Below are 14,595 nucleotides of genomic sequence, written 5' to 3'. Positions count from 1 at the left end.
TCCAACAAAGAAGCAAACTCATCTACAGTTCGGCTTGTCTGAGGGTGGGTACATCACTCCTACAGTGAAATATATTAGTGAACTACACTAAAATAATATATATCAGTTCAGTAGTTTTGGGAATTTATGCTCTTAATTATTTTCTACAGTATTGGCAGATATTCATTGTTCCACCATCAGTGCATTAAACATGGGATCACTTATTACAAAATGGTCAATCTGTGCCCCACTTCAGTTGTTTGCCTGATTTTGGCAGCAACTTAGCTTGCCAATACATCCCGAAAAAAATAAAATAAATAAAATGTACCCACCCCGCAAAAACATTATTCATTAAAATATATATTTTTCCAGAATGTGATCTGCTAATGTGAATGTGCACACATATGACAACGGTTTCACAAAGAAAAAATAAACTGTTAAAAGTTATAGAGTAATAGTTAATATTCATGGATTCTGTACAAAGATGCTCTTTGGAACATTCTCAAATCATGCTGGAGAACACAATCATCAGGATCATCAGGTTTTTATGCAAACTTATGGAGTACATAGAAGTAATATAATGTATAGTGAAATATTTATTTCTCAGAATTGCTGTGGTCTACTGGGTCCAGACATTAGTTCATCCACTAGATGAGGTTCCTCATTCTTCAGCAGTTTATAGAATTCTGTTATTACAGTATCTCCTCCGGAGTGAAGAGCATCTAACAAGAGTCTTGTTTTCTCCTGTCGTGGTTCTAGAGCATGAACTTTACTGTAGATTTCATCTGGAATCATGTCTTTTGTCTTCAGACCATCAGCAATAGTCATCACTGATGAAACTCTCCGGATGAGTACATCTCGGTGTTTTTTCACAAATTCACATTCTGATTGAAAAATAATAATAATCGAATTACTTACCAGACAGGGTTGTTTGTGATAGAAGGATTAAGCTAATAGTAATGTCTTTAGGTTTATACCTGTGAGCCTTTTAGCACGAGGTTCTCCAACTTCGCTTGATGTTATTCCTAAAAAAAAAAAAAAAGACATTTGATCTCTTAAGAAAATGTCATAAATACCTTGACAACTTTAATATTTGATGGTACTGTTTCATGAAATGAATTAACATTGGTAAAGATTACAGATCATAAAACAGAATTTATTACAATGGGTTAGATAACATGGTAAACATTATTTAAATCACTTTTATAAAACAGCATAAATAATTAATAAAGTTTACATGTAAGAATCAACAATCAGGCATAGCTATAATTAATATAAAAAATTAACTGTTTCAAATTGATTTAAAAAATGACACCAAAATTAACAAAAATGCTCAAAGTCAAGATAAGGGGGGCAAAAAATGCCTTTCACAAAAATCTATTATGGGTGAAGTAATAAAATGTGAAAACAAATGTAAAATGTCAATTCACGTCATTACATTTAGACTGGCGCATGTCGCATTAAGTCTCTTTTATGGCTCAAAAATTCTCTCACCCTAAAAAACAAAGTTTTAATATGATGCAAGAACTTTGCAGCTTATTGTAACCGAATTGTATTTATTTATTATTATTATTATTATTATTTATTTATTTATTTTTGAAAAAGTACACAACTCGGACCGACATGATTGTCTTTGTTGCTGGAATATGATGTGTCTTTTCCAAAAATGCAAAAAAAAAAAAAAAAAAAAAATTATATCAATTGTATAAAACAACACTAATAATCAATATTACAATATTACAATATTCATATATATAGGATACACAACAATCAGCAATAGTTATAAGTGACAGATCTTGTATTGGTCGGTCATTTGTTTTGTACATTTACAGATTGTAAATGTAAGTAATGTTCATACTTGCTGTGTTTTTGGGGACCCCAGGAAGGTTAGCAGTGCTCTTCGGCACAGCTAATAGAGTCAAACAAATAATACAATGATACAGATACAAAAATAAACAAATTAAATATATCGCTCATCTTGTTAAGACGCCACTTTGATAATAAGCATTGTTCATTAGACTGTTGAAGATTTGATTTAAAGGGTTAATTCACCCAAAAATGAAAAGTCTATCATTAATTACTCACCCTCGTGTTGTACGAAACCCATAAGACCTTCATTCATCTTCTGAACACAATTTAATATATTTCTGATGAAATCTGAGAGCTCTCTGAGCCTCCCATAGACAGCAAGGTAACTACTATGTTCAAGGTCCAGAAAAGCACCAAGATGATCGACAAAGTAGTCCGTGTGACATCAGTGGTTCAATTGTAAAGTTTCGAAGCTACTTTTTTTTGTTCAAAGAAAACAAAAATAACGACTTTATTCCACATTTTCATTTCTATTACATCACTACTATGGAGCCAAAAGAGTCTCAATAAAGATAAATGCACACACTACATTCACATATGCACACAAAATTTAAATAGCACAGAAGATTCACAAATGCATACAAAATTCAGAAATGCACACAAAATTCAGAAATACACACACAATTCAGAAATGCAAATAACATTTACAAATGCACTCAAGATTCACAAATGCACAGAACAAGATTCAGAAATGTATTTCTGATGCACACACACATATATCTTGATTTACAAACTGCTTGCGGTCTGTGAACTTCACTGCATTTGTGTGTGAATTTTGAGACTCCTCTGACTTGGCTCGACACCAGAGTTGGGTATAACGCGTTACAAAGTAACGCGTTACTGTATTCTAATTACTTTTCGTGGTAACGCAGCAATGTAACTCATTACATTTAAAATAAATGTAATTTGATTACAGTTACTGATGTCAATAAAATTACGTTACTTGCGTTACAAATGTATTGGTAAGAAAAAATATTAAAGTAAATAAATTAAAATGCATTTCTAATCACGTTTTGGGGCGGCTGCGTCAGTTATTGAGCATGCGCTTTAATGAATTACTGGAGAACTCGTGCTGTTAAAATGGCCGGAGATTTTTGTTCAAGATCGGGAGGGAAGGTAACTTCTGGACAGGTGAAGAGCTGTAGCAGCGTGTGTGGTGGAGGAAATTTAGAGACTTGCTTACGATGTTTCGGCCCTGCCCGAGAAGTATTACATTTTGATTGACAGCTTTTTAAAAGCCAGAACCCGTGTGCAGCGCAGCCCGACATTCAGATGTGCGCATACACACACAGCTCTTTTGCCTTTTGTCAACAATGAGTTATGAGTCATACATGTTTTAACATAATTTATTCATAACTAACGTAGACTAGGCCACTTGGAAGTTGGAATAAAGAAATAAAATAAGTCCTCTGTAACATCGTAACATCTCAGCACTCTAAATAGACATAGACTTAGCCTATAAATAAAATTTAATCTGTCTTTTTTTAACAGATTAAATTAAGATAAATTTTAAATTAAGATGAGTATTTGGCAATAACGAAATTAAGATAAAGGCTCCGCCGGGTTTTCTTCTCCACATATCAGCTGACATTTAATAATAGAATAATGCCAACATTAGCGTAAATACTCAGTCCACATTATGCATTTAAGCCTTAATGAATATATAGTTATCATTTGAAAAACCTTTACTCACAGAGATTAGGTTAGGTCTACATGTTTTTGTGGAGGAAAATGATTAAATCCACTGTAGATGTCTTCAGCGCGCTCCTGCGCTCAGTGATGGTGCGTCATTATTCACTCATTATTCTCATTATAAACAGGGTCAAAACTTCTCCACACCTCAGAACTTTGCTTTAGTTGCTGGTGCAACCAAAACGTATTTTCGCCAGAGGCAAGCCTCCGTTGCATCTACTCAGCATCCATTTCACATCTTTCTCGCGCTAATCGAAACACATCACATGAACGTGCATTTACCTCACAAACTGGAGCGCAAGCCCGAGCCAGCGTAACATGATATAAAGTAAGCCCTAACACAAGTTTTTACATCTATATATTTTTAATTGTTTAATTATTTTAAATAAATCGATAATTATTTCAAAATCGACTCCCTATTTTCATTTTCGAAACTTTTTTTGGTTGGTCCGATCGATTGTGCAATCGATTTTCGAACGAAAAGTGACAGCCCTATGCGTATATGGAGTATGAACTTAAAAAAACATTCGATCGTTTGGAATATGTCTCCACAACCGCAGACATCTGGACTTGTAATAATAGAATCTTCCTTGGAAGGACACCCATGTAGTTAAGACATAGCTACTGTAGATACATTTAAAAAGACTACAGTTTTCATGTTAGGCAAGTTTATGTTAAGAATGTTAAGTTATAGAAATGCATTGCATTTTTAATTCAAGTTGCTGTTTTCATATTTCTCTAATATTTTTCAGTCAATATTAAATTACGGAAAGAACTGAGTTTCACTTTGTTTGTAGTTTTTTTCCTTGTATGTTTAATAGGTTTTCAAAGTAACTTGAAAGTAAAGTAATTAGTAATCTGATTACTTTTTACATGCAATAATCAGTAATGTAATCAAATTACAATTTTAGAGCAGTAATTAGTAATTTGTAGTGGATTACTTTTTTTGAGTAACTTACCCAACACTGCTCGACACACAAATGCATGGAACGATCAGCAACCAATCAGATGTCTCCCTTCTTTTAGCCAATCACAAGAACGCACTCCACGTGGTTGTTTACTTATAAGCCAATCACATGAACACGTTCACAAAGCGATATATTTGTGGTGCGGCATATTAAAGCCTACTTATTTATGAAATTGTATGGAAATACAGATGTTTAGATTACAATTCAGGTTTATTTTTTTATTATTTTTTACAAAATATAAATTTAAAAATGTCTCAATACATATAGCCCAGACTGTGACTGCAGAAAGTAAAAAAAAAAAAAAAAATTAGACTTTTTAAAATATTTTAAATATATCTAAATATTATTTTGGATGCAATATAGAAGTCACTTTAATTATAATATTCGGTCCCTACATGAAGAGAGAGTCTCTCTGGCTGCGCAAAGTGAGTCGCCGGCTGCGTGAGGAAAGTGAATTGTTCGCTGAGGAAAGTGAGTCGCTCACTGCGTGACTCGTTAGGAAAGTGTGTCGTTCGCAGTGTGAGGAAAGTGAGTCGTTCGCTGCGAGAGGAAAGTGACTCTCCGGCTGCGGAAAGTGAGTCTCCTGCTACGCAAAGTTGGTGTCCGGCTGCACAAAGTGAGTCGCTGGCTGCGTGAGGTAAGTGAGTCGTTCGCTAAGGAAAGTGAGTAGTTCGCTGCGAGAGGAAAGTGACTCTCCGACTGCGGAAAGTGAGTCTCCTGCTGCGCAAAGTGGGTGTCCGGTTGCTCAAAGTGAGTCGCCGGCTGCGTGAGGTAAGTGAGTCGTTCGCTTCGTGAGGAAAGTGAGTTGTTCGCTGAGGAAAGTGAGTTGTTCGCTGATTGGCTTATAAGTAAACAATCCCCCACGTGGGGTGCATTCTTGTGATTGGCTCAAACAAGGGAGATATCTGATTTGTTGCAGATCATTCCCTGTTTAAAAAAAGGCATTTGTGTGTCGAGCCAAGTCAGAGGAGTCTCAAAATTCACACACAAATGCAGTGAAGTTCACAGACCGCAAGCAGTTTGTAAATCAAGATATATGTGTGTGTGCATCAGAAATACATTTCTGAATCTTGTCCTGTGCATTTGTGAATCTTGAGTGCATTTGTAAATGTAATTTGCATTTCTGAATTGTGTGTGCATTTCTGAATTTTGTGTGCATTTGTGAATCTTCTGTGCTTTTTACATTTTGTGTGTGCAATTGTGAATTTTGTGTGCATTTGTGTATCCTGTGTGTGTATTTATGAATTATGTGTGTGCATGTATGAATCCTATGTGTGCATATGTGAATGTAGTGTGTGCATTTATCTTTATTGATACTCTTTTGGCTCCATACATCACTTGTGGACAGGCGTTCAAGACAGTACCATGACGCGTGTGAAAAAGTTATTTTTTGTTTTCTTTGCGCAAAAAAGTATTCTCATAGCTTTGTAACTTTACTGTTGAACCACTGATGTCCCACGGACTAGTTTGTCGATCATCTTGGTACTTTTATGGACCTTGAACATAGTAGTTACCTTGCTGTCTATGGGAGGCTCAGACAGCTCTCAGATTATCTCAAAAATATCTTAAATTGTGTTCCGAAGATGAAGATCTTAAATTTAAATTTAAATAAAAAAATAATAATAATTTAATTTTTTTGGGGAGAGCTAACCCTTTAAATACGAAATACTGATTACAATTGTACCCAACTTCATAGCCATGATAAATTCTTGAATACTGAAATCCATATTTCATGACATTGATTACCTGTGAGAGGTATTCGACGTCGTTCCCACACTTCCCTTTCTGTTTTATCCAAAAGACTCAGTACGATTTCCTCTTTGTTAACATCCACAAAAACTTCAAATGTGGGATGATAGTTTGGACCATAATTACACTCAAACGTCTCTGACTGAAAAAATAAAAAAAAGCAATTTGAAGGTAAGAGACAAAATTACTCAAAATTTGTAACTAAAAATATGGCAAAATATTTCATGAGTGATGCATAAATCAATAAAAACAACCAAATCTACACTGAAATCTATAATTATACATTGTACTGTGAACAAATATTTTATTATTTTGCAATTATCTGAATATAATCAGATATGATGTTACCGCCGGCTGCACTGTAGATTCTTCTGGTTGACAACACAGATGGTATTCTGATTCTGGAATAAGTGAACACTTTGAACTGGTTTTGATGTGTGTATTCTCTGTGTGCTGGTCCTTTACCTTGAGAGAGAAGATGAGACTGTGAGAAGAAGGAGGAGGAATATATATATATATATATATATATATATATATATATATATATATATATATATATATATATATATATATATATATATATATATATATATATATATATATATATATATATATATATACAGTCCAGACCAAAAGTTTGGAAACATTAATATTTTTAATGTTTTTGAAAGAAGTTTCTTCTGCTCATCAAACCTGCATTTATTTGATCAAAAATACAGAAAATAATGTAATATTGTGATATAGTATTACAATTTAAAATAATTGTTCTTAAATTTATTATACTTTAAATTATCATTTATTTCTGTGATGCAAAGCTGAATTTTTAGGATCATTATCACGTGATCCTTTAGAAATTCTAATATGATGATTCATTATCAAAGTTGGAAATTTCTGCTGCTTAATATTTTTTCAAAACATGTGATACTTTTTTAAGATACTTTGATTAATAAAAAGTAAAAAAAAAATATATAAATATTTTGTAATAATATACACTACTGGTTAGTAATTTGGGGTCAGTATTTTTTTTTCTTCCTTTTTCTTAAATAAAATCAATACTTTTATTCAGCAAGGATGTGTTAAATTGATAAAAAGTGATAGTAAAGATAGTAAAGAAAGTATATTATTAGAATATATATTATTAGAATTTTTATTTTTATTTTGAATAAATGCAGTTCTTTTTAACCTTTTATTCATCAAATATATTAGACAGCAGAACTGTTTCCAACACTCATAATAAATCAGAATATTAGAATGATTTCTAAATGATCATGTGATAGACTGGATGTTACATGTGACACTGACGGCTGGAGTAATGATGCTGAAAATTCAGCTTTGCATCACAGGAATAATTTTTTTTTTTTTAGTATATTCAATTAGAAAACTATTATTTTAAGTTGTAATAATATTTCACAATATTACTGTTTTTTCTGTACTTTTGATCAAATAAATGCAGGTTTGATGAGCAGAAGAAACTTCTTTCAAAAACATTAAAAATAATAAAGTTTCCAAACTTTTGGTCTGTACTGTGTGTGTATATATATATATATATATATATATATATATATATATATATATATATATATATATATATATATATATATATATATATATATAATATAATATATAATATACACACATACACACACACACAGTATAATGATACCTTTGACAGTGGAACGTTCCAGGGGAGTAAATGGACATCCAGTATGTTTTCACTCTGTTTCACAGTTATAGGTCGTAGAAAGAGAAGTACTTGGGCAATGACAGGAGAAGGAGGAAAGATCATCCTTTTTAAGATGCCAAAGTGGGAGAGATCTCTGATGTCAATTATCACATGAGATTCAGTCACTTTTAGAGGATTCATTATTTCTACATTGCCGCTAGTGAAATGTGCTACAGCCAAATTGTCTTTGTTTTCCTCTGTGAAGAACATATCATTTAAAATTGTTATTGTTGTCATTTTTAAATTTATTCAACAGATTTTCACAATAAAACGGAAATGTAGGCCTATACCCTATATCTGGCTACAGATTCAAATATTTACATACTTAACACTTTATCATCCATTTATCTGACCCGATTCAGACAGTTATTATTTCTCATATGGACGTCTATAAAAATAAATGTACATATCACCTCTGTGATAAAACTCATGGATTCGGATGCCGATTTTTTCACAGTAGAGGAGCGAGTTCAATGATCCTATGAACCTGGGAACACGCTGCTTACGTTGCCAGTCACATGATTGTCTGCTGTAAATAAAATACATTTTATTTCTACAAATGTATTCTTATTATCCCAAGCATATTTTACAATATATATATTTTACAATTTCCTATTTATTATTTAAAAATGGGAAAGTTGAACTTGCATATAATTATATGCGATACATACACATATATATGTGTGTGTGTGTATGTGTGGGTTTATCCGTTTATAAAAATACACATTTTAAAATTGTACTGCACTACTGTATAGCCTACCTGCTGCGGCCATAATAAAATCGACCCATTTCGAATTTTTACATGCTTTTCCTGTCTTTCTGCTCCCAGACGCTGTGGTATGTTATGTAGTTATGAAGTAGGCCTACTGTTCTTTTAAATACTTTGTAGAATTTCAGCCTAAATATGCAGGCAAATTACACCAAAGTACAATGTCACCTTAAGGTGATTGGGAGTGCTCTAAAAGGGTTTAAAGGGGTCATATGACAGTGTGTTGTGATTGGCCAAACACCTCAAGCATGTGGCAGAAATGTTACGCCCCTTAACATATTGTGATGCCTTATACGGCCAGAGCGAAGAGACATAAACATAGAACCCATTATAAACATGATATAAACATGATTTCTAGTAGTTTCCTCTTTTGAAAGGCCAAACAAACTAATTCTATGAAGGATCATCTGCTGGGCTTGCAGCAACCACATGTGGAGACGCCCGGGCTGGACTACGCTTCGTTTGACTACGGTGAAAGCCGATCGAGCGATCCACAGTGCAAAGTTGATGCTTTTCCTCAGCAACCAGCACGGATCAGGCAGGCTCAGCGGATATCGTCCACTTTTGGAAGGCCAAACAATATAGTTTCACTTTTAAAGTAAAACACAGTGTGTATACAACATAGCGATGGCAGCAACAACAATACTACAATGAGAATGAAAGGTACACCTTCTTTGTGTGAACATCTGGGCAGTGTTATGCAAATCTTCCCACATAGTGACGTAGAGATCTGGGGGCGTATTAGAATGAGTCGTTTTAGGAGGGTGTGGACGAGTCTTAACTTTTATAAAGAATATCTCTTTAGATTTGAGACTTTAGTCTTTGAAACTTTACAGCACTTCCTAATGCACCAAGAGCATTTAACACTCCAAAAAGAAAGGAAAAAAAAAAAATTGCATCACATGACCCCATTAAACACTGAATGACCTTGGTGTTTGTCAAAATATAGCCAGGGATTTTTACGGGGGTGTTGTGAGAAAAACGCAGACACCCTGGATTTGGACAGCATTAAAATCACCAGCTACCCCCTGTAAATGGTTACGTGGTTAAATTGGTTAAATGGTTAAAATAACTTACGTCCTCCTGAGAAACAATAACCATCCGAATAGGATGTAAAAAATAAACCTACCACAGAATATTTCACAGTGAGGAAGATGCAATCCTGAAACTGAACCATTAAAACAGTCAATATTGTACAAGGGTCCTGCAGGCTTCATCTGACCCAAACCATCTAACAGACCAGGATTCCATGAGACCACTCTATACAGCACCTCTCCTTCACTCGCCATCACAAACACGAGGCTGGTCAGACTGCACTTAAACTGACCAGCATGTGGACACACAAACCTGGAGGACAGATCAAACATGTTCATCAAGTAATAACTGCTTTTTAGTATGTATACTATACAGTGTAATTCAAAAGATTAGAGGGTGTAAGAGTTTTAGTAAAATAATGTAACCAAATACAAACAATTTACCAAAGACAGGGAAGAAGTTACAGTAAAGCAAAATACATTCAACAATAGTGAGGCAAAAGTAAAGGAAAAGGGAAACTGCAACAGTAAGTGGAAATAAGAAAAGAAAGAAAAAGGCAATTTGATACTGTAAACTCCTTAACACTATTTTCTTAAAAAAAATAAAAAATAAAACAATGGTCAATGCCTGTATGTATTCTTGCGTTTGTCCTCATCATCTCTCTGAACATGTTCAGGTTTGAACTCTTCTGCATGTTCTGAGGACTAATGTAAAAAAAAAAAAAATGAAAGAAATAGTTTATCATTAAAAATATTTGTTACACAATCATTTTATGCAAACATTCTGAATAATCAAATTATTAATTCTAAAATGTACTTGATTATAAATCAACTAATTTAATTGGTATCACTTTATCTTTTTAAAATAACCATCTCCAGATTCACAACAATACATTACATAAATATAAAAAAACGTAATCGTTAGAATTAATTAAAATAGTTTATTTAATTATTTACTTAATAATTCTAATCCTGACTGTATGTTACTTTTATCGCGAACTACTTCAATATATCAATTAATATTTAATCCTGCCATCAATGTGCGTAATGTTGTTGATGTTTAGCGATTTATACAAGTATTATTTTTTCAAGCTTAATGTGTGGCTAGTTGCTACTCACTTGTTTTGATTGTGAATCTGAACTCTCAACTTTCAGGGTTCTGATGTGTTCACAGCACTTTAAACCATATTTCAACACCCAACCGTCTATACTTTTCAGAGGCATATTAAACCGATCTATCAAAACCAAATGTTCCAAAACTTTCCCAACAAAGCTCTTCTCATGGAGCTCATAGAGGCAATGGAGAATGAACAGCATGTGTTCATTATGATATATCTGTGAACACTGATGGATCCATTCCTTAAGCTGGGTTTCTATGTTAATTGAAAGGGTCATGTTATGCTTTTCAAAGAATGAGGAGATCCATTCTTTCTTACAGAGACCACAGAGGAACAGAATCACAGGCTGCAGCAGATTTGCATGTCTTACTTCTACATCTGCCTTTGAAAAGTCCCTTTCAGACCAACAGGACAAAGCCCATGCTCTCTCTACAGTGTGAAGCAGCTCTCTCACTTTCCTCTGAGACTCTGCTTCATCCAGAAGGACATAGTAGAGAGCAGTGAAGAACTCCTGAAAGCTGAAATGCATGAAACCGAACATTGTCTCCTGGTGGATTTTTCTCCTTAAGAGGAATTTGAACAGGAATGGTTTGTCAGCAGAGTCTGAAATTGTGTCATAAACAGTTTTTTCATCGAACAAGACTTGTTGTTCCAGCATCCCTCTCTCTGCCAGCTGACCCAGACTCCTCAGCAGACTCGGGACAGACTGACTCAAACCCTGGCAGTGACTCTCCAGTAGAGTGGACACAAAGTCAAGATAGATAGAGGTGGTGGTTTCCAGTCCACTCGTCACATCTGCACCATCACTGAACCTCTCTCGCATAACTGTGCAGATGATCGAGCAGATGACAGGGATGGAGCAGGCAGTGAAGAGAGTTTCATTTACTCTCACACATTCATAGGCTTTCCTGAAGAGCTCCTCATTCTGGAAGAACTTCTGGAAGTACTCCTTCACCCCCTTCTCAGAGAAACCCACAATCTCTGTGAAACGCTGATGTCCTTTGAGCAACATTCCCTGTGGGACCTCAGTTCTAGTAGTGATCAGCCGGACACATCTGGGCAGGATTCGTTTACTAAGAATGGAATAAACTATGACCTCAGGTGGGGCTTTCTGTAATTTGGATGAAATGCAGAGTTCACAATGCATGAATCTAAGATCATCAAATCCGTCAATGATGAAGAGCACTCTCTGTGATGAGTTCTGTAACATCTTTGAGATCTGATCTGACGATAAACCACAATTCCAGCTCAAGAGCTCAATCAAGTTCATCTCCGCAGAAAGACACTTCAGCTCTTCACATCTCAGGTAGAAAACTAGATTAAAGTGTCTGAGGTAAGGATTTCCAGATGCCCAGTCCAATATAATCTTTTGAGAGATGAAAGATTTTCCACTACCAGAATTTCCTTGAAGAATGACAGATGCTGGATAATACATATGCATGTCTGATTTATTAAACAACTCCTCCACATTGATATTCTGAAAACGGCCTTTTTTATTTTTCTGAATAATCACAGGTTCAGTGTAGAGGGCAGCCAGTGAGACTCTTTCACTAGAGAAACTGCTCTCATTCCTATGTTCATATTTCCGTTTGATTGACTCCTTATACTGACATACTAGAGGAAAAAAGAAAACATTATTTATCCCCCATAATGCAAAATGTTAAACAATTGGAGAATAATCAAATAATAAAGTCATCCTGTGATGAAATTTTTGTTTAACAGCATTGAACAGACAATCATTTGAAACAAGAATGGATCTTTTACAAATGACTAAAGTTTAACTTATTGCATTGAATTACTAAATAACCTGGTTTATAATTTCTGTTTTAATAACTAAATAAATATGACCTTCAGTGTACTAACTGCTTGGTCAAGCAGTTTTACTATTATTCTGGTATGGTTCTCATAAGTCATTTTATTTTCTTAGTGCAGACACAAATACAGCAGCTAATTATAATGTTAATCAGCAATCAAAGAAGAGTTCATTTTTAAAAGAGACAATATGAACCTACTGTGGGTTATAGGGAGTAGTTCAGTAGGATCATGGTCTCCATATGGAGGGAAACTGTGCCACTTGATTAAGAGAGAATGATGAGTAAGCAGCTCATTAAAAGGAAGTAAACAGACACACAAAACATTGGTTGAAAATAAAGAGTTTTCAAGTGCTTATTAGTTCCCCAAGGTCTCATTATATCAAATACACATTGTACAATACAGTTTCTCATCACTTACAGGATAATATGACTGAGATTTCATCACTGTGCCTGGCCCTGATTAAAAAAAGAACTGGTTAGAGCTCATGTCAACTGGAGTAAGAGCTGGAGTGCAGCTTAATCTGATTTTGATTTAGCAGAAAAAACGTTTGTGCCCAATGCTTTCTATTCTAGTAAAGACACCATAATCTGATTTCCTAGGACACTGGGTTTCTTAGTGCAAACACAGACACAGATTCAATGTTCATTAGCAATAAAAGTAGAGCTCTCATTTAAAATAGAGAATATGAACCAACCATGTGTTGCAGCGAGTGGTTCGATCCAGTCATGCTCTCCATATGGTGGGCAACTGTGCCACTTGATAAAGAAAGAATGATGAGTGTTTAAGCAGTTCATGAACATGAAGCAAACAGACATAAACAACACTCGTTGAAATTAATGGGCTTTCAAGTGCTTTTTGGTTCCCCAAGGTCTCATTGTATCAAATACACATTGTACAGTACAGTTTCTCATCACTTACAGGATAATAGGACTGAGGTTTCATCATTGTGTCTGGCCCTGATTGAAAAAAAATGGTTAGAGCTCATGTCAGTTGGAATTAGGGCAAAAACATTTTGATTCGAGGTTGATTTAGCATAAACAATTTGCCCTATGCTTGTTACTCTGATAGATAACTTATAATCTTTCAACAAAAAAACTCAAGGGGAGCTCAAAGAATAACAATGCGAGCATTCTGTTCAGAGTAAAAGTGCAGTCACATTTACCATTGCTAAGTGAAACTTCCAATAGGAATCCACACAAATCGAGCGCAGCGTTAGTTCAGTCAGGCCACGGAGGTAAGGCTGTGAACAGCTGATGCGGTCAGCTGTCAAATCGCTCCAATCACCACCTCTCTCCTATTAGACACCGGACATATATATACGTGGCACTACTGCTCGGTAAGTATGCTCAACTGCTCGCAACCCTCCCTCCATCCCCATTATAAGCATGAGCACACTACTGCACACCTTCTGGCTGTCGTCTTGTTTGTTTCAGATCACTAAGGCTTCCAAAAATCTTAGCTGGCATGGACCTCACTCCAGAGAGACCCATCTTCATATCCAGGCTACAGGATAGACGTACCACTGCCACATCTACATGATTATCACCGTTTGCTTTAAAGACTTTATTAAAAGTCTTAATTATTATGTATTTCTAAATTCATGGTTCCAGGGGGTTAATGTTAAAGCTCTTTTATGTTATATAAGGAACCATACCGCCAAAGATAAATTGTGTTCAATAAACTCGAGTAAACTTGCCAAAGTGGTTCCTGTCTGAACTGGGTGTTTCGCACAAGGGTGAAAAAGTTTTCCACACAGATTTCGCTCATGTTTAAGCTGGTCACACAAATTTACTGCACTGAACCAACAGAAAGCTACTTCATTTAAAAGTGACTTCTGTGTTGCTTCAAGTTTCTCAACACTACTGACAAAAGCAATTGC

At 34.9% G+C, this 14,595-nt stretch overlaps 1 protein-coding gene across 1 annotated transcript; it reads right to left on the bottom strand.

Annotated features, from left to right (window-relative positions):
• Positions 1-497: 497 nt before the first annotated feature.
• On the bottom strand, positions 498-13,961 carry LOC113070041 (NACHT, LRR and PYD domains-containing protein 3-like). Its single transcript, XM_026243198.1, has 12 exons — positions 13,635-13,961; positions 13,411-13,471; positions 13,134-13,171; positions 12,914-12,974; positions 10,903-12,515; positions 10,412-10,488; positions 9,879-10,132; positions 7,921-8,177; positions 6,606-6,722; positions 6,255-6,399; positions 957-1,004; positions 498-863 (listed from the first exon to the last, which is right to left on the bottom strand). Exons 1-12 carry the CDS (start codon positions 13,659-13,661, stop codon positions 583-585), a joined length of 2,979 nt encoding a protein of 992 aa, XP_026098983.1. The 5' UTR covers positions 13,662-13,961; the 3' UTR covers positions 498-582.
• Positions 13,962-14,595: the final 634 nt, after the last annotated feature.

The sequence above is a fragment of the Carassius auratus genome, unplaced genomic scaffold, assembly GCF_003368295.1.
Source record: "Carassius auratus strain Wakin unplaced genomic scaffold, ASM336829v1 scaf_tig00002830, whole genome shotgun sequence".
Classification (NCBI taxonomy): domain Eukaryota; kingdom Metazoa; phylum Chordata; class Actinopteri; order Cypriniformes; family Cyprinidae; genus Carassius; species Carassius auratus.
Note: the sequence above shows the minus strand (reverse complement) of the source record. Positions and strands in the feature narration are given on the sequence as shown.

Bases quoted from the DNA above. Each gene is read 5' to 3' on its own strand.
- LOC113070041 (XM_026243198.1), bottom strand. From the start codon at position 13,661: ATGATGAAACCTCAGTCCTATTATCCT. The intron at 13,172-13,410 runs GTTGGTTCATAT...TTTTTTAATCAG, and splicing joins ACCACTCGCTGCAACACATG to GGCCAGGCACAGTGATGAAA. The intron at 6,723-7,920 runs GTATCATTATAC...TTCTCTCTCAAG, and splicing joins GGAACGTTCCACTGTCAAAG to GTAAAGGACCAGCACACAGA.